This window comes from Dermacentor andersoni, chromosome 5 (genome assembly GCF_023375885.2).
Source record: "Dermacentor andersoni chromosome 5, qqDerAnde1_hic_scaffold, whole genome shotgun sequence".
Taxonomy (NCBI): domain Eukaryota; kingdom Metazoa; phylum Arthropoda; class Arachnida; order Ixodida; family Ixodidae; genus Dermacentor; species Dermacentor andersoni.
In genome coordinates, this window is record NC_092818.1 from 199,151,028 (window position 1) to 199,175,844 (window position 24,817).

Here is a 24,817-nt window from a genome sequence, read left to right on the forward strand (position 1 = left end):
AACAGCTGGCCCGTTTCCTTCATTTCGCTTTCTCTGTTTGTCGGAGCAAAGCAAAGCGAGTGGGTAAGCTGGCCAGCTGAGTCGCGTGCCGGGGGTGGCTGAAAGCACAAATGGTGACGGACTGCGACAGAAAGCGGGTGGAAGCAATGAATAGTGCGCATGTTTCTGGATTGTTAGCCCTTCCGCGCATAAATTTGCCGAGCTCGCTCGTAAGAGGTGAACAGTCGGAAGTGGATTGTCCGCAATTGAGATCGTTTTCCGCATTCTGCTTCGTTACGCCACTGAATATTGGAAAGGGTCACGTAAATTGAGCACTCCCTCGCACATAAAGTTCGCACAGTGAAAGCGCACAGGCGCTTATATTCTTAATATACATAAATGACTTGCCTAATAACAAATATTCACAGGTTTGTTTATTCGCAGATGACTGAGTTATTTATCGCAAGATTACTAGGACTTCTGCTGTCATATGTGCCTGCAGGGTGATTGAAATAACATCTGTGACTGGTGTCGAACTTGGCAGGTGGAACTTAACGTTAACAAATGCAAAGCCACGTGAATCTCTCGTACTAACACAGCCTGCCCAACCTACGTGCTGAATAATTTCTCACTGCAGTCTGTAACATCGTACCGTTACCGTGGCATCCACGCAAAAGCAAACCATATCTTAGGCTACTTAAGCAGAAATGTTTACCTCGGTCTATATTTGTTAGAACTACAACCATACACCACACACGTCCGTCCACAAATGGAATACGCTTCATCAGAATCGCTCCGTTCGCTTCATCTCGCCGAATTACCATCGAGCAGCAACTGTCACACAAATGAAGGACTCCCTTGATGTTTCATTGCTTTCTGTTCGTCACAAGCAATCCCGAATTTCTCTTTCCCACAAGATATACTACATTAACGCAGCTCCTCGGTCCATACGAATTCACCCAGCGCCATTTCTTTCAGCCCGTCGAGACCACCAGTGATCAATGCACCTCGATATAACAGTATCACTCGTTCACAGTCATTCTTTCCACGAACATACAATGAATTGAATAATCTACCCGCATCAATATTTAACATTCGAGGCCCCCTTCTCTTTAAAAATGCATTGAATAACATTATTTAACACTGATTCATTCTTTGTTTTTGCACAAGAGTATTTTATTGCTTTATTTATTTCTAATGATGCCTGTTTACCTTTTCACCATGTTCTGGGTATTTTAATGTATTTTGTGTATTCTTGAGATTTTATTGCGTAATCTACTGCTTCTAAATATGCATTCCTATATGTGTGTTATATTTGCTGTTTTCTTCTTTTTTTTCGCCTCTTCCCTCTCTAATGTACTCACACGTGTCTTGAGGACATTGAAAATGAATAAGTAAACACGCAAAATGCATATTAGCAGCCGCGGCTGATTAAGCAAACGAGCCAGGAATGGCGCGACAGACTCAAAAAAAGGGTCCACGACATTTGAGGAAGCGTGCAATCGACAACGTTTAACGATACTTTCACTGATTTAGAATAGTTATGCAAGCCGTGTATGCCTTAGCAAATCACACAATTGGCGCCTTTCGCGCCGAATTACACCCGCTTCCAAACATCTGGCGTGAACTACCGCAATGAAACCCGCGTACATAACAAGCTTGTGCTAAACAGCAGAACATCTTGCAAGAAAATATTCATTGCAAATATCCTGACCAGTCATTTGCAAAAATTAGTCCTTTTAAGTGCAGTGGCTGGCTCCTGCGTCATCTGTGCAGTCAGCGATGAGCAAATTACTAGAAAGTTCAGCGCGAAGGCTTTGCTCTCAACAAAGCCATGGGAACTGATGTTTACGCGCTTTGCAACTGGGCAAGTCTGCAGAGATGTGTTCTTATGAAAAAAATTATTTTCCTGAAGAAATAAGTTAACTTCATCACCGAAAAACTTAAGTTACGATTAGAATCAAACGGCAATAAATCCTAAACGCTTGAGGAACACGGCCTGCGGGCGGACGTATATGTACGGCCTTTCAAAGAAGTTCCACTTTTTTTGTCACACGCACACTTGAAATTTGGCAGACTCAAATGCAGTTCACATCTACCTAATGCGAAGAATGGTGCTCACTCGATGGACCATAACCGAATCGAATTCGAATATTTTATTCATTCTAAAGCAACGTGAGAGCATGAAGTTTGCGCGGAGACCGTTTGGTAAAAATAGAAATCGTGCTTATATACATTGACACGTGCACGTAATACCGTTCACGATTAGACGCTCGAACAACTGAAGAGCTTGTAAATGATAAACAACTGCTTTCAAGTATCTGACCCACCATGGTAATGACAGTACTGAAACAAGGGAACTGCATGCTACAGATATACGCAAGCTGTTGCGTTCGGTGAAGAACGGAAGCCTGATATTGTATACAGCCCAGCGCATTCTTTTAAAAGGATGCAAACACGATGAGGCTGGCCAAATTATAAATCAGAACATATTCGTACCTAGGCTGCCTAAAAGCGCGCCACACTTATAGATTGACTGGAAATGATTGAGCACACATTTATGACTCAGGAATTAGTGTCCTTGCGCTAGAACAGCGCCTATCCTGCAGCAGAAATATTCGGAACAATCCTTCCATCCACCGCTCTGTCTCCCTCGAGACTTTTGTCTCTTATATACTAGGACGAAACGAATATACAACATCTTCGAAAAGTGAAATCCCCAATCGAATACGAATCGAATGACAGTGACTACTCGATTCGTGTTCGACACCTCAAGTACTCGCACTCCTTTAATTAAATCTTCTGAACCGTCATTTACTTTTCAACTTTCTACCGGCCGAGTGAACTGTATTTTTCTCAAAGCGTAAACTTTTGTTACAATGCCGCGGTTTGCTGTGACACGCAGTGTGGCTCTCTGACATGTTATCGTGCTGTTACTATGGGAATGCCCAGTGTGCATTAAAAATGAGTTTCGTGCTGCACGCATCTATTCGCGTTTTATCAGTACGTTGTTTCACTTGTTTTTGTTATAATTCATGTTGCGATTCATTGCATCCGCTGCCGCCTTTAAAAGCATGGAAATATCAATATAAATTATTAATTGCTGGTAGTATTTTCAACAGGCGCATCGTTACAGATGTTTGTCTGAACTGCCTTTGTCATACATGTTCCAGATAACGTTTGTAGACGACTTAGTTCGGAGCACTTAACCCTCAGCGAAAGAGAAGCGTCACTTTTGATCAGCACTTTTCTCGTTTCCTCGACCTACTTTACCCACTGCTCACGTTTACTCAGACGTGACGCAGAAGTCGAATATATCGCGGCCTAATGAGTGTTCCGCTGTCTCTAAAACGAATCGGTATCTGTTTGAGATTACTCGCTAACGCGCTTTCCGGAAAGATGCCGGGAAAAACAGAACAACTGATAGCGGCGCATGACAAGCCAGGAAGGTTTTGTTCTCTTGATATCATCGATCAAGGGCCGCATGATTTAATCAATGTTTGATAGTTCAAGAAACAGATGTGTCAGGACGGTGCCACGAAAGCCAGTTCATTGAGCCATTTTGTTATCGCTATAACTCTGATGCTGATTAACTCGACCATTTGGTATGTGTGTATGCCGCCGCCCGACCGCTTAAGTACCAGCCTTCTAGCTCCATCCGCGCACTTGCTTAGCAAGGAGCAACGCCGACGGAACAGAGTCATGCGCCCTAGTGTAGTGACAGCGCTTATACTAGCTGCGACCTATGCTGCCGCGGCGCCGTCCCCGCAGCAAGAGCGGGCTAGGCACAGCCGCGACGCCGACGACAACATGCCAGTGGACATGGCCATTCGCATTCCAAACCTGTTCAACATGATTCTCCGCAAGGACCCGGCTGGTTTGGGAGTTGGTGTTGACGTTCCAGCGTTGCTGACGTTCCAATTGACCAGGAACCGGCCCTTTCCAGCTGCCATCGTCCTCCATTCCCCTGGCACTGCAAGCGTCCACCCTTCCTCGCCACAGCACCCGTCGGCGACTCCCGAAGACGATGTCCACAAGCCGCACGCACAGTAACTCAAAAGTTGAGCCCGCCCATTTTTTTCTTCTTTTTACCGCTGGTTCGCGGTCTCGTGACTGAACCTTCGACTTCTAATGGAAGTGTCACCAAACTGCAACTGTGTTGTGCGCCTGTGCTAGTGTTCACTTAGCTCCTTACGTCGCAGCAGTTAAATATTGCTAACTGGGTGTATTATCGGTGTACCACTTAATACAATTCACACCACCACAGCGAGGAGTTCAGCCCAAGAAAGACCGCCAGAAGCAGCTGCAATGACGGGCAATGTGCTGCCACCCTACGCGATATCGGGCCGACCCATCAGTAGGCTGTAATCATAAGGCTCAAGAATCAATAAATCTTTCACCACCACCACCACTGTACCTTTACTAGGCGACGCTAGTGTGAGCGTCTATCTCGAAACGAATGTATGGCCTCTTGGACTCCGTGGTATAAGTTTAGCCATTCGTGTCAGCGCTGTGTCGTGTGTACACTTGCGTCTGGATCGAGTCTTTCTGAGCGTTGTGGTAACTTGGCTTTGCTAGTTGTTCCAGAAGAGTTGCGGCATGAGCCTGCTTTACCTGTCATGTCAGCCATGCGCGCAATTGCACTGTGATTTTTTTTACGGAAACACTCCTTCATTTGACCGTGACGACTGAACATTGATGGGAACATCACCTAACAAGCTAGGGAAGCAAAATCTGTTTTACTGGTATGCACATGTACGTTCTAGGCACGTGCAATAAAAGAGCCCTGATTCAACCTTCGACTGCACTTACGTTCAACAGTGCCTAAGGTAGGCGGGAGGTGGGGAGAGGGGGGGGGGGGGGGGTCACGAGGGCTTTCCAAGCATAAAAACTGTAAAGCTACACTACATGAAAAGTTGGCTCCCACGCCAGCATTAGAAGGACTACATGTTAGTTTATCAACCATTTAGAGCACGTGAGCCACCATCTATGCTGTCTTAGCCATGATATCCTGACAGGTACCCGTACATCTTGGCCACGTGCGGTGCGAGTCGCAATTCATCCTCGCATTTACAGAGTGTTTGACTGTAACCGTCTCCTTTTACATCACACGGGTCCATGTACTTTCTCGCCATGTATCATCTTGACAGCCATAAACACGCTCGCAGCACATTTACAAGCAACGATGGAGGCTGTGGCATTTTCAGACGGCGAGGAAGCCGACGGCAAAATGCGCGGCGAGGAGCAGTGCGTGTCGCTCCTGAAAAGGAGTTTATTGTGACCGTGTAGTGCTTCGCTTATGAAAAGGTGCCACAATAGTGCATCGTGGTGCGTACTATATATTAGATGTGCTGGAGGGTCGTGGGTCTGCTTTGGTATAAATCGCAGCCGTGGAACTTTTGCGCATGCCTGTGGTGAATGAATTCGATGAGAGCGACCCAAATAACATTGCTTAAATAGCTGCAATAAATAAGAAAGCGGTAAAGTAACACAGTTGCAATAAAAAAAAATTACTCGCCATCCCGACACTCCCATAACATGTTATGGGAGTGTCGGGACAAGTCGGGCAGTGCCGACCCCTCCGTTTCTTCCACCGCCAGCCTCCGGTCACGCTGGATGACCGCACTGCTCAGCTCGAACCTGACAGCACAACGCTGGGCCGTCCAGCGAGCCGAGGAAGCCGCTTCGAGACAAGGTCTCGGAACCGAGTCCGCGGCGGGTGCCCAGACCCACTAAAAAGACGCCCGACTCAAATCTTGTTGATTTGAAAATAAATGTTTACGCTCTCTCTCGCCATCCCGGCCCTGCGAATGTGGATGTCCAGCAAAGCTGTTGAAAACCACAACTGCTGAGGTGGGTAGGCAATACTTTATTGCATTAGAATAATGATAGTAATGGTAATTTAGAGTAATGGTAGTAATGGTAATTTTGACAGCACGCCGCCGCTCGTCGTATTGCCATTTCTTTTTCCCTTTCCCGCTCCTCGTATTCAAGTTGCTCCTCAGGAGAACCTGACTATGCGTTGCCTACCTATAGCGGTGCCGCAACGACAATGAAATCAGTTGCTAGCCTGGTTCTCTTATATACGAAAGCCTAGTGACGTCACTCACCACGTCGATAGCTGCCGTCGCCGCGGCAGCTTGCGACGTGGACATTGTTATCAGGAGCACTTTACCATCAATTATTTGGTTCGAACGTTTGTTTCGTGCTTGTTCTTTATGGAAACGAATGATGTTCTTTATAATTGTATGCCTGATTCCAAAGAATGTGTGCACTTTTCGCTCCACTTTGATGAGTGCTTGAAGCCTGCTTCACCTCCGCCGCGTGTCAGCCCGGTATTGGACTACTTCCGGGATCGGCCCATATTTCTGCACACGGACATCGACACGAAAAATGACGACCAATGAGCTGCTAGCAGCTTCGCCATATTAATAGTATCGGGAACGATGGATTAGTGCAATCGCAAAAGCTGTAACAGCCAGACCGCATTAAACACGCTTTATACCACTTTTCTTTCTCTTGCCAGAAAAAAAGTTTGTCTTTGCAGCAACAAAACCAATTCCTTTTACGAAAAGGAATTGAACAAGAAATAATTCAAACTTTTTTATTTGTTCGCTAAGGTAACTAAGAGCCACCTCTTCTGCCTTGTCACTCCTCCCTGGGCTCATCATCAAGTTGCTCCACCCGAGCCGCGGGCCGTGCCCGGGCTTTTAGCCAGCCCCGGGGGCCCGTGCACTGCTCTGGCCCACGTGTTTTGGGCGGGCGTTGACAAAAAGGTGACGTCCGCGTCGCGGAACATAAGTGCGTCGGCACGAAGGGCACAGCGTCGCAGTTGAACGCGGTTTTGTGAAATCAAATCCACAGCTCAACCGCGAAAGTGGAAGCCATGTGTCACCGCGACTTTCCGCCTAATTTCGTTTTCTGAAGCGATGTGTTGCTTTCTCCTTCAATTATACCCTTAAAAAGATTTAATGGCGATTTTAAACTTCAGTTTAATGGCGCCGCAGTGTGAATGCGTTTCAGCAAACTGGCCGAGTGCTGAAACGGTTGCTGCTGTTGGTGTGACAAGGGTAGCTGAAGGGCGCGTTGTAGCTCCCCGAGCCCACATTGAGGTTGGACCCTTTCTGCGGTACAAAAACATAATTTGTTTTTGTCAGCATCTCGAACACAGTTTTTCCCAAATCTTATTCATAGACAGCTTCTCTGTAAAAAAAAGCGTATTTATGCGAGAACTCGTTTTCGGTGGTCCTATACTAGTTTATTTATTTATTTATTTATTTATTTATTTATTTATTTATTTATTTATTTATTTATTTATTTATTTATTTATTTATTTAAAATACTTTCAAGGCCCAAACGTACTATAGAAAGGAGCGGGGGGAAAAAGCAAACAAAAAAATATTACAAGGCGTCTTGTAAAGCGATCTTGGCATTGTGGTCATCAGTTATGCTGGCGATTGTGGAGGGAAGGTGGTTCCATGCGACCCTTGTTCTAGGAACAAAAGATTCATTACACAATTTTGTGCGACAAGAAGGTAGACCCACCTTGAAGCGATGATCGGTCCTTGAAGATATATAATGAGGTGGATGAAACAGAACGTCCTCCAGCTCGATGTTATAATAGATTTTATGAAAAACGTTAAGGCGAGATGACTTTCGACTCAACGAAAGGTCAGGCAAGTTTAGGGCTTTCTTCGTGGATGTGACACTGGAATGACGTGAATAATTCGGTAAGATGAAACGTGCTCCGCAATTCTGAATGGCTTCAAGAGTTCGAGTGAGTGTAGTCTGAGTAGGATTCCATATGGCGCATGCATACTCTAATTTAGAACGTCCCAAGGTTTTGTAAAGTGTTAACTTCAGGGATGATGGGGCATCAAAAATGTTCCGACGCAGATAATCAAGCATGCGATTGGCGTTGTTTGTTACATATTCGACATGCGTATTCCAGTATCGTTACATATTCGACATGCGAGTTGACCAAAGCAGCGCAGCGTGAACGCATTATAACGCCGCGCAACCAATAGAAAGGCCCTACGAGCTTTCGGAATTTGCGGTAGTGTCGCGTGACTTCCTATAAATGTCCCTCACCCTCAGCAGGGAAATGCGTCAGCCTTACGTCGCACCTCTTTGGGGTGCCGAATCCATGATTTAAACCGCATTCACCACATTGCAGGGTGGTGTTCACAAGCCCACTGGACACCCGCCCGCCCTGTCTCTTCGAGGAGCGAAGTGCAACTGACGGTGCTCCGGCGGAGACAACCATTACATTTTGGGGATTTTACGTGCCCAAACCACGACCTGATTATGAGGCACGCCGTAGTGGGGTGCCTCGTAAGCTTGTGCTTAGCCCGTCGGAGACAACCGTCAGTTGTGTGCGTGTATATATATATATACAAACGCGTGACGTCACGTGCGCCGCATTGTTGTCATACCCGCAGCTTCAAGTGTGCTGCCGGAGATAAGTACAGCGAATAGAGCTGACGCGTAACCTTTCAGAGTGCTGGCGGTACATTATGGCGGCCTGGATGACGTCGGTGCACACCACCTACGCAGAAATGCGTAAAGAAAGGAAGCGTTCTGCGACCGCCAGGCTGGCTACAAAGCGAGGTTTATTTTTTCTTTCTCTCTCTCTCTCTCTCTTTTGCATATGTCAGAAGTTCTAACGCTCTCAAAAATACAAGGAACTCTCGTACTCGCAGTCCAGAGGTCTGCAGTGTTATGAGCGCCATGGCAACCGCATAAGTCACCCGTACATTTTTGCCTATACCACCTGTGCGCACTTTCATAGCTAAAACTGAATAAATAAAAACAGAAGCTCTCTGTATTTACGGTAATGTGTTTAATGGTTACATGTATACCAATTCCTGAAGTGACATATTCATATTTCAACACATTTGCAATGGCATATGGCAAGCTCTACACACCGCCTTTATCCAATTTATTAAAGCAACAAGTTGCAACATGGCAAGTTGGGCGCCCTCGAGAGGATCTCGGCTACGTATAGCAGGGTTCTCGAAGCGATCGCCGCAGCCTAGAAGTCGAGGACCTCGCGGCGTCATCGAGTCTGCAATGCAAGCCAGACTGCACGGACCAGAGCAAGCCCCAATTGCGGCCTCAGAAGCCAGGATTATCGAGACAAATGTCGCAAATGTAAATGGTCAAATACATTGAGAGTGCGCAAAAAAATGCTCTGAAATTGCATCATATTAGCAACAAACCATTACAAGGTCATTTTAGAGAACGCATCAACATTTTGCAGGTTGAATTAGTTAAGCAGGGAATGATTAATGCGCCGACAGCCATATTCAATACGCGAGAATACCATCCGGCGATATCAATATCCACTTCCTAGTTTCTAGTAAATTTCCGATGAGTAAGAAGCGCGTCAAGTTTTCACAGCGAAGCATTCTTATAGCTCGGTATTACCTTGAACTCGTACATAGTCAGCTCTCATTGCGTGTTTTCGGGAAAAGAAACGTTTCCTATTGCCCGAATTGATTTATTCTGAAATATTTCCAGCATCTGAATATTTTGGTGATAGTCCATATCGCAGAGAAGTAACTGAGATGGGAATGAAAAAGAGCACGATATACGATTCGCTTAATCTTACGAAGTACACTGCGATGTCGATTTAAGACGTTTTGTGCCGTAGACCAGACAGGGTTATCCAGTCTAGGGCATGTGCGCCCACCCTACCTATCGGCCGTGACCCAATTTTCGTTTTACGCAACCCTCTTATCAGGCAATGTGGAGGAACTTAGGCCTGGATCACGCTAAGAATGAGGTCATTCATGAAATATGCTCGTCAGCCTTTCGTAAACTCTGTCTACTCCGACACCGACCAAGAAACGCTCCGGCTAGTGTAAAACTTCTTTGCTACACATCCTTTATTCGGCCGATACTCGAGTACGTTTGTATAGTCTGGGATCCCTATACCGAAATTAACATTAAAAAGCTCGAAAGAATACAGAGAAAAGCAGTTCGATATATTTTTTATAAATTTTCGCAGTGTGATACTCCCACGGAACTTATGGTAACAAATGGTATACAGTTACTAGCTTTACGAGAAAGAAATGCGGCTTGACTTTCTTTCAACGCTTATTAGTAATAAACTAATTACTGAGCCATTAATATATATTAAACCCTTAACAACTAGATACACCCGGTACCACCAACCTCACACTTTAACCCTATATTTTTGCACGTACTGAAGCGTTCAAGTATTCCTTTCTTCCACCAAATATTAACGACTCGAACTCGATGCCGTCCCCAATCGTACCTACCAGTGATCGGCATGTGCTGCATCTATCTTGCGTTTACAGACGCTGCTTGGACATGTTCAAGCTCTACAGTAGTGTATACACAAAAATTTGTCTCAGGCCACACTCAAAGTCTGTTACAAACAGAATTATTTCATTTAAAATGCCTGCCTGGAAGAAAACAGAGCAACACTCTGCATACATAACATATTTTCACATAGCACTAATTTTCACAATGCCATTATTTTAACATTTAAAAAGTTATCGGGCCAAGAATGCTACTTTGTGGCACACCGGCTGTCGCAAGTTTTATCTGCACCGGTGCTCGTTAATTTCAACTAATTGATGTTGCATTTCCAAGTAGGGCCGGAGAAGGTGAAATGATGATCCCTGGAAGCCTTCGTTCTGCTTCTCTAAAAGTATAATCCTAAAGTCAGAAGCTATTCTCTATGTTCTTTCTTTTTTCTCATTGTTTCATTATTTTCTTGAATGCGGTCTTTCTGCAGAGTCGGAGAAGTTTCCGTGGACCGCGTTTTCTAAACTCGTGCTGACTGACAATCGGTTATTAGACGTTGCCTCGACAAAATATCAATACGAGCGTTATTAACTTTTTCGGGACCTTTCGACAGTACTTGAAGTATGGAAACAGGTCGGCAATTGCCAATATCGTTTTTTGTCCTTTATGAATATCTATTACTCCTGAGTGTTAATTGTGCATGAACACTCCGGTTTATAGGGCAAATGTGCGGTACAGCAGCCGCGAGTATGCATCTACGACGTGCTTAAGTGGCGTCATCTCTAAACAATCCAAGTCTCGGCTGTGGCTGTTTTACAAGAACAAAAATATCGAAATTACCTCCGGGATACAGCTGGGTTGCAAGAAAAATGTTCCCCCAATGAATATATGTGCAGTGTAGACAGAAAGTTGGGTTCTACGCGCCCAACTTCAGCAAAGAAACTGTTAAATCAGTGTGCAAGTTTTCGACCACGTATACTATATTGTCATCAATGTTAAAAGCGACCTATTTGCGTACAGATTGCTTTGCGCTTTAGTGTCTTGTTCACTTTTTCTTTAGATTTTATCTCTCCTCCGCAGACAGTCAGTGTTAAATACGTGGGTATAAAATTCATTTTTCGCCTTGTCCTATTCCTTGCTCATTTTATTTTTAAACTGCTTAAGAATCCACTTCCTTAAGTCTCTGGACTCAATAACTAATTGATAAAGCCCATTTTTCTTTTGTTTTGTGAATTCTTTAGAAATTTATGGCTTACATCATTTCTAATGATGCCTACAGTTGTCGATGGGAAGCCACTAGAAACAAAGCACTTAAGTTTGCTCTGAAACTTATCAGTCTTCATCGTCAGTCTATGTTGGCTACGGCTCATCCTCTGGACTTATCTAGTGTTTGATCCGATACTTTCCGGTACGTGGTTTGTTCACTGCGTGAATTTAGAAAGCCAGTTTTTCGTTGTAGGAAAATAACTATAGGCATGTGAACTCTTACGTGAAATTTCGTGACACGCGATGTCGTGATATCAATAGGCGAGTTTATAATTAACGTGTCTGGTAATGACGATGCCGTGACGGTAACACACGTCGGTGATCTGATGGTGGCAAAGAAATCATAGCACTCAATGACAGGGAAAATCCGCGCAGTAGGTCTTGAACTAAATTAGCTATCATATACATGCTGAACTTCCCGCCAAATGGGAGCAGAAAACCATTTTCTTTCGCGTATAAAAGCAGGTTATTTAGAAAATCAAAGAAAACAAAGATACTGGCATTAGGGGGTCGAAAAAAAAACGCGAACATTGGGACGGGGGCTATTTGCTTTGTTCATGCATAAGATTTCATCATGATCCCTAGCTAGACTATATTCTCTTAGTATTTCATGCCCATGGCTACAGTAGTTATAATTGCAATGCCACCGTTACTGGTTCCGTTGCGGGTTTCAAAGAAATGATCCTATACCTGGCAGTACATAATGTTCCGAGTAAAATACTGTGTTACACCGTGACTTCATCCTTCTTGTGCAGTAGTGACCTCACATTTAGATGCAAGCATTTTGATAGATTTTCTTTGTTATGGATTTTAAACATGTTAATGTCTACGGGAATCGCAATTTTTAATGCACGAACCAGTTTATTCTTACCCTTCTCATGCTAATACATGAGTTGCCAGATAACCTCGTCGCAGCCATCGCCACCATAATATGAAAAACTCAGCTGTTTATTTCTATCAAAGTAAAAAAGAAATAAGCTGCTCATGCACACTTACGCTTGACGGATACGCATCCTCCGATTCCAATCGCAAGGCGTTCTTCCACCGCAGTCAAAAACGATATCAACGGAACCACCCAAGATTGAGCCATTTCGGAGGCGAAGGAACGAGTCCCAGTGCTCTGCGGACGGTGGCAGACAACGCGCAATCGTGTATCTCGATGTAAGTACGGGGTACGATGACACGCGCGCTATCGAGGCATCCAACACATTCGTCATCCGAAGCACAAAACCCCGATGGAGAGAAGCGAGGGGACACGGTAACGAAGGCTATGACAAAGCACTATTTGCAAGCCGTAGAGTTCTGCTATGAAAAATTTCAGTGCAGGAGTGAAAACACGGGCCGTAGCACGAGGCCCTGAAGATGAGTCAGCGGTGGTATACACTCGTTATTTCCATTTGCGTTGTCTTTTCCTGTTTGCATAGCACCCGGCTCACAATGTCCTTGCACTCAGCCGACGTCTTACCGGTAGCCTCGATAAGCGCACAGATCAGAGAGTCTCGGCCCGCGAGCGTACTGAATGCCTCCATGGACTCCTTGTCCACTGAAATACCCCGAGTGTGTTTCACAGCTCGACTGAGGAGGCACCTGTTCCGCCACAGCAAGCTCCACAAACCTTGCACGTCTTCTTTATTTGGCACGGTGTCGAACGAGAAGTCGGTGAGGACGTTGTTGCCTCTAATGCCCTGGACGAATCTGGCCAAAGGTATGTCACGCATGTAAAGACTCCGAAACCTAATACAGTGAAGCGTGACGTTGGTATTTAGCACCGCCTTCAAAGCGTTGGCGACGCCGGCGGCACCTAAACTACAAGAAAAATAAGCGTAGCATACAGTAGAATTTCGCGCCAAAGCATTCAGAATAACTCGCACGATGTTGTTGGCGCCGGTCAACTCGCGTATCTCTAGCTTCTTGAGCGCGTTGGTCGAGACCAGTAACTCGGCGATGGCTTCTGCGAAGCCCTGCTCATCGGAGTGCATATTGGCAACGACTAGCTCGTTAAGAAAGGTTAAACTGGACGCAGTGGCGAAAAGAGCACGAACACCACCAATGGTTGCTTGGCGAGTCCAGCACAGCTTAATCGGTCGCGCCCTGGCGCGTAACGGATGCTCCCTGCTCACACTGCTCAAGCAGCTGCTCATCCGTTCGAGTCCCCACGTGTTCCACGTCACTTCCAAGCGCCCGCAAAGCTTGTTGAAGTCGCAGACGTCCGCAGGCAGACACCATTCTTCGCACAAGGCCACAATCCCCAAGCTAACCCTCTCGACGCACTCATTCAGCGAGAGAGCTCTAGCAAACGTTTCTACTGCGCGGTCGGTGAGTTGACTCTGCTCCAACCACAGTGTCTTCAACGACCTGTTCACTGTCAGGGCTTCGGCCAATGCATGCGCGCCGAAATCTCCTACGCAGCTACCAGAGAAGTCCACTTCTTCTAAAGTCACGTTCTCGCGGAGCAACTCTGCGAACGCCATAGCAGCAGCGTCGCCGAGTTCCAGGCGTGTTAATTTCAGGACCCTAAGGTGCCGGTTCTCGGCGAACCTGTAGATGTGTTCAATTGTCACCGGAAAATCACCCAAGGCGGCGTCGCTGAGGCAGAGTTCTTCGAGGGTACCGTTGCGCGCCAAGCAAAGCAGTACTTCTCCGGCGAGCTCCCCTGACACCCCTGACAGCGATACGCTCCACAGGGTAGTGTTTGTCTGCAGAAGAGACGGGATTTCAGGGAAGCTTCTTACTCTGCCGTTTACGGCAAGCAAAGCAAGACCTGCGCATTTCCTCACGGCGCGTGAAAGCCTGAGGGCAACCTTCTTGCCCTGTGGGCAGGTACCGAGGACCAAAGTACGTAGGCGGCCACTCTTCAGTACTGCTACAACGCCATCCACGGTTGCGTAGTTTAGAGTCACTCCACCTAGGTCCAGTACTTCCAGATTGACCATGGACTCAAGCACAGATGTCAAAACTGGTTGTGCCTGTGTTCTCTCCGCCACACTGCCTGTGCTGAGCCTGAGACACACCACGCTTGATCCTCGTCGCAGTGCCCCAGCGACGACAGTTGGCGCACTAAGACAAAGGACTGTGTCGAACTCCAGTTGAACCGTTCGCACACAGCGGTGGTAGCATAAGAGCCAGTGCACAAGAAAAGCTGCGTCAGACAGTGCTGCATCAGGAAGCTCGGCTCTGCGTCTCGCCACTAAAGTGACCAGTGACAGTACACCCGGTTTGTCCTCGCGCAGTTCCAAAGAGACACTCAGGAGCACGCTGTTAAGAGCGACCACATTCGATCCAATCCAGCAGTCCGGCAGATCGTCGCTTTCGGTCTTTCCGCAAGGCAGGAGCAGGTTAGCGCCGCTGGCCTTCAACTTCACCAGAAAACGCTGCAACGCGGACAGTTTCCGCTGCACGTCGAGGCAGGGACTCGCTTCCGCGTACTTTCTTATCTCCGATTCCGGAATGGGACATCGTGCGGCCATTGTAGATGCACTGCAAATAGAAACGAAAGACTGCGATGAGGACACGTTTCCGAATGTTATAATTTTAGCCGAGAATGGCTATATTCCAATTATCTTCCTTTTCACGCTTCTCGAGTAGTCCAAGTAGCGCTCCGCATGTACACCCGTGAACAAAAGTATACGGACCAGGGATTGCGCGATAAAACTAATTTTTTCCTGTGTCTGTGAATGCAACTTGAAAGTAAAGATTGCAGTCCAAACTTGGCATTACGAATTTTCTAGTGGACTCGTCAGTTTCCATTTATGCGTGTTAATTACGAAGAAATCCTGTTTTTTCGGCGACCCTGTGGTACGTATATATTTGCTCACGGGTGCAGGCTATCACCCCGATCGATCGGTAAGAGTGTGCGACTACTCGAAATTTCAGACAATGAATTCGAAGACCGAATAAAATAGTATCTATTCGATAAGGCCTTCAAATAAATACGAATATTTTTATTAAATTATTAAATTTTTATTAAATATTATTATATTTTTGCCATTAAACATAAAATTGGAGCAATAGCTTGATAAATTTCATGTAGACTTACGTAGTGGAGAAGGGCTGAAATCTGGGCCAGTTGGTACATACGTGAACGAAAAAAACCAGTCAAAAACACAAAGGACAAGAGGAGAGGCTCACATCACAACGACTGGTTTTTTCGTTCAAGTATGTACCAACTGGCCCAGATTTCAACCCAGTCGTTGTGGTGTGAGCCTCTCCTCTTGTCCTTTGTGTTTTTGACTGTTTTTTTTTTCGTTCAATTACGTAGTGGATCGGGCTACCTCGTTCAGAGAGCCAGACTTTACCGTTTATACAGTGATCAGTCGCGCTCTCTGAAGAGTCCTAAGCATGCGAAATATACTTTATTTGTTCCTAACGCTCACTTGATGAAAAAAGAGCGCTACGAAGACGAGGACGAAAGACCAACATGTACGACAGACGAGGCGCTACTTCCAACTAAATGTTTTTTGAAGAAACAGAACTTTATATAGATGCAACCAAGGATGGCCCATCGTGACATCACGACCTCCCTATCTCTTCAGAAAAGCTATCTCCTTTTCGGTAAGCGTCACTGAAGGGCAACTAATGCACGTGCCCTCGGCCTTTGCAATGTAAAAAGCTTCCGATATCTCCCGTTCTAGTCTATCTCTAGACCATGCCAGAAACCTGGTGTCGCGATGATACGGACGGCAATTGTGACGTTTACAGTGTTCTGCCAGATGGCCCCCCGCATTGTTATTTACGGCCCAATTGTGCTCACGCGCCCTTTCATTAAAACACCGTCCGGTTTGACCGATATGAACCTGTTGGCAACTTAGGGGTATCTCGTATACGACATTACTTTTGCAAGCAGTGTACTGCGCTGCATGTTTCTTAGAGCATGGTTCGGGTTTTGCTTTTGTCATCATAGGGCATATCTTGGCCAGCATACATGGTGCACTGAAGAGAAGATTGATACTGTGCCTTTGTGCCACCTTCTTGAGGTTGTGGGATACCCTGTGCCAATAAGGAATCACATGTAACCTCTTCCTATCAAATGGCTTTTTTGTATTAGTGCCCTCTCTTGCCTGTTTGATCTTTTGATGAAGCTTGTCGCAAACGCTAGAAATCAATAGTGAAGGGAAACCGGCTAGGCGTAGCCTTGAAACTTGGTTATTGAAACTGACTTCTATTTTGTGGCTGCAAGATTTGTTTAGCGCTTCTTTTACACAAGTCATTGCAACTCCTCGTTTTACTAGCTTGGAGTGCGCAGTGTCGTATGAGATTAGCTGCTTGTTCAACCTCGGCTGGTATTCGAAACAGACATGCGTGTTGATCAGAGTGAGATTGAGGTCCAGAAAGCGAATGCTGTTATTACAAGGTCTTTCGCACGTGAAGTTTAGAGCCTCCGATGCATTTCTAAATGTGTTAATTATCGATTCTACAGTGTCATCTAGCCTAGACCCTGGAACGTCGTTAACAACCACGAGGTAGTCATCGACATACCTCATTATAGAAGGAGCACATGACTGATTCAGAATGCTGTTTACACACTTGTCAAAGGCGCTGAGAAAGATGTCTGAAAGAATGGGAGCGAGCGACGATCCAATGCAAATGCCCTTGCGTTGTACATAGTGTTGGTTTTTGAAACTAACGACAGTGGAATGAAGATAAAAGCTTAACAGTTCTAAAAACTGGCCGCTATTCACTCCGGTTGCACAACTGAACCTAACTTCACCAAAATCTTCGATTTTGTTCCTAATGGCACTGAGCACTCCGTCATGAGGAATCGCATAATACAGGTCTTCAACGTCCAGTGAAAACGCGTACACATTGCTCCAAGTTCCTTGTTCTAAAGTCAGCACGACTTCTCTAGAGCTCCGCACCAGGAAAGGGTCATCTAGGGGTAACTGGCATAAATGGCGCTCGGATGAAGGGCAGCGTTTTTAGAGCGCAACTCTTAAGCGCCCGTTCCTGCGTTGAGCGTCGGCGTGCCTCCGCGTCGTGCCTCGGCGTAACCGAGCGAACGGTCACAGCGAAAGATGAAAGACAACGCGGAGGGCAGCGTGACCGGCTCGCACTTTCGGCCCATCGGTGGTCGTGGCGCCTCCTTACCCAGCAGCGCGTCACGTGACCATGTGACGTCACGCCAGACCGAGAGACGGGGCCCCAGCTCGCGGCATCGATGGTGGAGGCGAAGCCTTGCGCGCCGCTGCTGCGGCATTACCGAGAGAGGGCGCTCGCTGGTGTGATGTCACGCTAGGAGGATAAATGGGGCTACAGCTCGGCTCCTCGCAGTGGTCGGCGCGCTGCCTTGCGCTATGTCGGATGATGTATAGCCATAAGTTTAACAAAGGGCAACCATGTCCACACTATCAGCCGAACCAAGGCGCAGCCAAGGGTATTGCTTTCGCAATTTTCCAGGCTTAACCAAGCTAAGCCTTCAGCCAATTTTTTTTAGAGTGTATCGCGAAATTAAAACACTTATTGACCCTTTTCGTGGAGCGATTTGTTCTAGAGAAACGAGATGGCACTTTCGGCGGCGCACCGCATGTCGCCTCAGCGACAGCGCACGAATACGAAACCGTTACCGGTGCAACTGGGTTTTCGCTAACGCACTGTGCTCCATTCATGCGATATTGAATCATGTGGATTGAAGACGTGTGCAGTTGCGCACAATATACGCAAAATAGAGAGTTTTAGAATAGGGGCCCAAATAGTTTAGGGCCCCAAAGAGCTTTGTAGGTGTTAGCGTTGGGGCACGCAGGAGTGAAGAGCTTTAGAATAGGGCTTTGCGTTTGCGGATAGCGTCTTGCGCTGACAGCGGCACTACGGCGTCAAAGAAAAGCTATTAGAAATAATTAAATAAAATATACCATTTTGTGATAAGAATAGTACTTTTGACTTTCGTGTATTCGCGTTTAATTACATTTTAGAGGTTATTCTGTAAGCAGCAAACAATTAGTTGCCCTTAGTTTTGAGCAACCAACTTTACGTGCCTTCACCAGCTAAGCTAAGCCGTGTTAGGCCTACGAGCCATAAAATCCACAATCGAATTCGAAATCAGCGGCGTCTAATGCATCAATCATCATAACACACGCTAGTTGAGAGAAAGCGATAACCGCAGTCACTTCTCCTAGCTTGTGAACTTCACGCGTTACCACAAATCGAACCCAGTTTGGTGCTAGGTCAGAGCCGTCGCTTTGATGGATGCCACCATGCTTGTTTACGCAAATCTTTTGGGGCAATTTTTGGGGCTCCCGCTAAATCAGTGAAATAGCGTGCCCAACGCAAAACCCAAATACAGTTTGCGTCTCGCGCATGCGCAGTGGCTTCGACGCTATTTCTTTGGGGCCCCTATTCTAATACCCTCTAATGACGGACTACACCGATAGTGCACGAACGGTCGAAGCTGAATGTTTCGTGACGGCCCACAAGAGTAAGCGAGTTAAATACATATTTGCCAATGTACAATGTTTCAAGCCTTGCGCGAAGCAAGAACAAATCTATTGAAACTGAGCACACCCGCGAGCAATTAGGCAGAAATAATCAGATAGTGCCCGCGCACCAAGGAAACTTACTGAATCAGAAACGTGACAAGCCGCTGCTTCAAAATATTTGCCAAGAACGAAGAGCAAAATACACTAATCTTGTTTCAATTCATGAGCGGTAAGTTTGGATAGCTTGGAATACATGTTTAGCCTCGCTTTTAAAACAAGCACCATATACGCTGCTCGCACGGTTTTTACATGGCTTAATCAGCAATTTTGCGTGTTCTCTGAAGCTGTGGCCAAAGCTTCGTGAAGTCCAACCAGTCACGGTCTACGATATCTCCCGAAACAGAGGTGTGCTAAGCCGCACTGGCGTCACAGACACCCATTGTAAACGCGGAGGCAACCGGGAGGCAGTTGAGGTAAGAACAGACTCGTCACCACGCGATCAAACATGGCAGCGCCCACGGGATCGCCGCGAAAAGGGTTGATAGAGCTGCGCTCAAATTTCGCATTAGGAAGTATCGTAATAGTCGGTGAATTTTTTTTCATCCACTGCAAGCATGAGCATAGTACGACCGCATTATAAGCACCCTAGCGTTATTACTGAGATGTGCGTATGCACAGGTCTGAGCGGAACGGAGAGTGAACATCAAGCTAACGCTTTATATACTGTAGGGCTATTTTTTTTTACCTACACCGGCTACACGAGCGATAGCCAGTCACCTTTTTCTTTCTTTTCTACTTGGTGTAGAAAAGTGTAGCTCCACCCACCCAAACGAAGCCTTTTATAGCTGTAGCGTAGCATGAAAGCTACTTTCTACAGTGCGGTTTCGATGAGTGTAGGCAGCAGACAACAAAACATCAGGCTAGCGTTGCGAACGCGTGGCGTCATTTTGTCTGATACCATCGGCGCTGATATAGCGACGATACTGAATGTTCGCTGCAAAGGTGGTAGCGAAGTGCCGGCGTGACCATGTGTCACTCAGGAAGGTGAGGTAATTTTCTAAGACAAAATTAACTTTTGGGTGGACTGCGCGAAGACGGGACAAGGAAGGAAACAAGCACGAGCGCAGACTAGCAACATATGATTTATTTGAAAATACACAGAGCGTATATACCGACGCGAATGCGCACGTGGTTATTCGAGGGATGAGTCTACATCTGTTACCCAAGGTAATCAAGCTCCTTATCTGCCTGATCGATTGATGGGATGCTGACGCAATTGTCCCTTCGGTGGATTGCGTGGGCCTCAAGTATCTCACGCGTGAGGCGATTCTTGTATGTCTTCAATATGGTCATCATCATCATCATCATCATCATCATCATCATCATCAGCCTGGTTACGCCCACTGCAGGGCAAAGGCCTCTCCCATACTTCTCCAACTACTCCGGTCATGTACTAATTATGGCCATGTGGTCTCTGCAAACTTCTTAATCTCATCCGCCCACCTAACTTTCTGCCGCCCCCTGCTACGCTTCCCTTCCCTTGGAATCCAGTCCGTAACCCTTAATGACCATCAGTTATTTTCCCTCCTCATTACATGTCCTGCCCATGCCCATTTCTTTTTCTTGATTTCAATTAAGATGTTATTAACTCGCGTTTGTTCCCTCACCCAATATGCTCTTTTCTTATCCCTTAACGTTACACCTATCATTCTTCTTTCCATAGCTCGTTGCATCGTCCTCAATTTAAGTAGAACCCTTTTCGTAATCCTCCAGGTTTCTGCCCCGTACGTGAGTACTGGTAAGACACAGCTGTTATACTCTTTTCTCTTGAGGGATAGTGGCAACCTGCTGTTCATTATCTGAGAACGCCTGCCAAACGTACCCCAGCCCATTCTTATTTTTCTGATTATTTCAGTCTCATGATCCGGATCAGCGGTCACTATCTGCCCTAAGTAGATGTATTCCCCTACCACTTCCAGTGCCTCGCTACCTATCGTAAACTGCTGTTCTCTTCCCGAGACTGGTAAACATTACTTTAGATTTTTGCAGATTCATTTGTAGACCCACCCTTCTGCTTTGCCTCTCAAGGTCAGTGAGCATGCATAGCAATTGGTCTCCTGAGTTACTAAGCAAGGCAATATCATCAGCGAATCGCAAGTTACTAAGGTATTCACCATTAACTCTTATCCCCAATTCTTCCCAATCCAGGTCTCTGAATACCTCCTGTAACTTTTGGGCGCGTGGAGGAGTGTTCACTGTGCCCAACGTGCCATAAAATCACTTTTGAACTCTTTAAGTGAGACTGGTTTAGATGATCGCCTCTAGAAGCTGTGAGACGTGCAGTCGGTGCGAAATGTGTTTGCGCAATAACTTTCTGTGACAAGATTCCTTTTTTTATGGACAAGATTACTCTTACGTGTATTGCGTCTACAGTGCGCATCCGCATATTGGACAACGTGTATATAGTATCTCATTGACGTAGTAGTTCTGCGGAAACCCGCAAGGTGGAGAGAAGTAATGAATAAAGGGAAAAATCAGACATCCACCCGTTCGTAGCAATTGCTACAAAGGAAACCCATACGGTTTCCTCGAAAGAAAAGCCTCATAGTTGAAGAAAAATTCGTCCTGGTCCGGGACTCGAACCCGGGACCACCGCCTTTCCGGGGCAGCCGCTCTACCATCTGAGCTAACCAGGCTGACGTAGTAGTTCTGCGGAAACCCGCAAGGTGGAGAGAAGTAATGAATAAAGGGAAAAATCAGACATCCACCCGATCGTAGCAATTGCTACAAAGGAAACCCATACGGGTTCCTCGAAAGAAAAGCCTCATAGTTAGTTCAGATGGTAGAGCGGCTGCCCCGGAAAGGCGGTGGTCCCGGGTTCGAGTCCCGGACCAGGACGAATTTTTCTTTAACTATGAGGCTTTTCTTTCGAGGAAACCGTATGGGTTTCCTTTGTAGCAATTGCTACGAACAAGTGGATGTCTGATTTTTCCCTTTATTCATAGTATCTCATTGTACCATAACATAATCACCCGCCACCTACCTTTCCCTGTATTTCCCACTTCCCCTTTCCCCAGTGGGGAGTAGCAGGCTAGAGACACGCTCTCCAGGCCAACCTCTCCTCCTTTCTCTTCATTAAAATCTACTCCTCCTCCTCCTACAAACACGCTGTGAATAGCATTGGAGAAATCGTATCTCCCTGCCTGACGCCTTTCTTTATTGGGATTTTGTTGCTTTCTTTATGAAGGACTACGGTAGCTGTGGAGCAGCCATAGATATCTTTCAGTATTTTTACTTACGGCTCATCTACTCCCTGATCCCGTAATGCTTCCATGACTGCTGAGCTTTCGACTGAATCAAACGCTTTCTCGTAATCAATGAAAGCTGTATATAAGGGTTGGTTATATTCCGCACATTTCTCTATCACCTGATTGATAGTGTGAATATGGTCTATTGTTGAGTAGCCTTTACGAAATCCTGCCTGGTCCTTTGGTTGACAGAAGTCCAAGGTATTCCTGATTCTATTTGCAATTACCTTAGTAAATACTTTGTAGGCAACGGACAGTAAGCTGATCGGTCTATAATTTGTCAAATCTTTCGCGTCCCCTTTCTTATGGATTAGGATTATGTTAGCGTTCTTCCAAGACTCCGGTACGCTCGAGGTCATGAGGCATTGTGTATATAGGGTGGCCAGTCTCTCTAGAACAATTTTCCCACCATCCTTCAACAAATCTGCTGTTACCTGATCCCCCCAGCTGCCTTCCCCCTTTGCATAGCTCCCAAGGCGTTCTTTACTTCTTCCGGCGTTACTTGTGGGATTTCGAATTCCTCTAGTCCATTCTCTCTCAACTTATCGTCGTGGGTGCTACTGGTACTGTATAAATCTCTATAGAATTCCTCGACCACTTGAACTATCTCATCCATATTAGTAAAGATGTTGCCGGCTTTGTCTCTTAACGCATACATCTGATTCTTGCCAATTCCTAGTTTCTTCTTCACTGTTTTTTTTTTTAGACTTCCTCCGTTCCTGAGAGCATGTTCAATTCTATCCATATTATACTTCCTTATGTCAGCTGTCTTACGCTTGTTGATTAGCTTGGAAAGTTCTGCCAGTTCTATTCTAGCTGTAGGGTTAGAGGCTTTCATACATTGGCGTTTCTTGATTAGATCTTTCGTCTCCTGCGATAGCTTACTGGTATTCTGTCAAGCGGAGTTACCACCGACTTCTATTGCACACTCGTTAATGATGCCCATAAGATTGTCGTTCATTGTTTCAACACTAAGGGCCTCTTCCTCAATTAAAGCCGAATACCGATTCTGTAGCTTGACCTGGAATTCCCCTATTTCCCCTCTTACCGCTAACTCATTGATCGGCTTCTTATGTACCAGTTTCTTCCGTTCCCTCCTCAAGTCTAGGCTAATTCGAGTTCTTACCATCCGATGGTCACTGCAGCGCACCTTGCCGAGCACGCCCACATCTTGTATGATGCCAGGGTTAGCGCAGTGTATAAAGTCTATTTCATTTCTAGTCTCGTCATTCGGGCTCTTCCACGTCCACTTTCGCCTATCCCGCTTGCGGAAGAAGGTATTCATTATCCGCATATTATTCTGTTCTGCAAAGTCTACTAATAACTCTCCCCTGTTATTCCTAGTGCCTATGCCATATTTCCCCACTGACTTGTCTCCAGCCTGCTTCTTGCCTACCTTGGCATTGAAGTCACCCATCAGTATAGTGTATTTTGTTTTGACTTTACCCATGACTTTACTTCCTTGGCCGGCTCTGGGCGAGCATGAATGCTCTTTGCGGCGGTCATTACCACAAAGCCCCGTCTGACGGATATACGAAAGACCACATGACAGGTGGACGTTTCACACAACATGGCTGCCACAATCCGCGAATTTTTTTACATGTTTTTCATACACCTTTGGGTCGTCGCATTGTCTCGGTTGCCTAGCCAGGATTAACGTACTAGTTCGTTGGGCGCCGAGAAAAGAACACGCGCTCCGGCCCTTCCAACAATTTTCTTGATGCGATGTGAAATCTTATGAATCTGGCATGACAGTCGTCTTCCACTTGTCATTGATGATAGAGTGCACTGTTGGTCCTGGGTCGGTATTTTGTAGCGATGCCTTTTCCGATTCTATGCTTTTTCAGGCTTTTCGCGCTTGGCCAGTGGTCAGAGCGACGGTCTGCCCACATTACCAACGGGATCAGGCGGCCGTGTGTGGTGGATGATAATAGCATAGAATAAGGCATAAGGCATCGCTACAAAATAGCGGCCCAGTGTGCTTTCTTGGACAAGCTCCTCGGCAATGCAGCGCACCAAGATTCCGGGAAACCTGCTGATCGTAGCCGGCAAACTTGCGACTTGAAACTGTTCCCCGTTTGACGCACATATGACCTTTTTATGAGCTCTGTACACGTTCAAAGAAATAACATGTTGATAGTCTGCGCTCGTGTTTGCATCCATCCTTGTCCCGTTTTCGCGCAGTACGCCCAAAAGTTAATACGCACCAAAAGCCCAGCTAAAAACTCTTCTTCAAGAAAAAAAAATCATATTACTCACGGATGGTGCAAGCTGTTTCAGATTCCGAGCGGTATTATACGCATCGAGAAGTTGTCTTCGTGCACTGTGCATTCACGATGTATTTAGGTGCAGTTTGAGTAGATTTGTTAATGAAAGGAAACTCGTACATTAGCACTTATTTTCAGGCAAGCGCAGCCAGTAAGTGCGAAGTCAGGCGAAGTGCTGAGTCAGGCGCTTTCCTTGTGCTGATGCAGAAGAGGACGCTCACCCTTCTCTGATTGGCTACATACAGCCCAGCCAGCCAAGTGCAGCAGACGACGTCATAGCCTCTGTCCGGCATTACACTCATCTACACGA

The 24,817-nt window shown here is 46.1% G+C and overlaps 1 protein-coding gene and 1 non-coding gene across 7 annotated transcripts in view; both read right to left on the bottom strand.

The window, feature by feature from the left end:
• Positions 1-24,817, bottom strand: part of LOC126531844 (uncharacterized) — an 80,042-nt gene that overhangs the window by 43,195 nt on the left and 12,030 nt on the right. For 4 of the 6 annotated variants that reach the window (XR_008612788.2, XR_008612787.2, XR_008612790.2 and 1 more), the window contains exon 2: positions 12,520-15,000. Coding sequence is in view for 2 of the 6 variants with exons in the window: in XM_072288485.1 (XP_072144586.1) it covers positions 12,891-14,990 (2,100 nt within the window). In the remaining 4 variants the exon portion in view is untranslated. Of the gene's footprint in view, positions 1-12,453; positions 15,001-24,817 lie in introns of those variants that run through there. The other 2 variants (XM_072288486.1, XM_072288485.1) reach the window with 2 other exon arrangements.
• Positions 21,554-21,628, bottom strand: TRNAS-GGA (transfer RNA serine (anticodon GGA)). Its single transcript has one exon. It is a non-coding gene; the product is annotated as a tRNA-Ser (tRNA).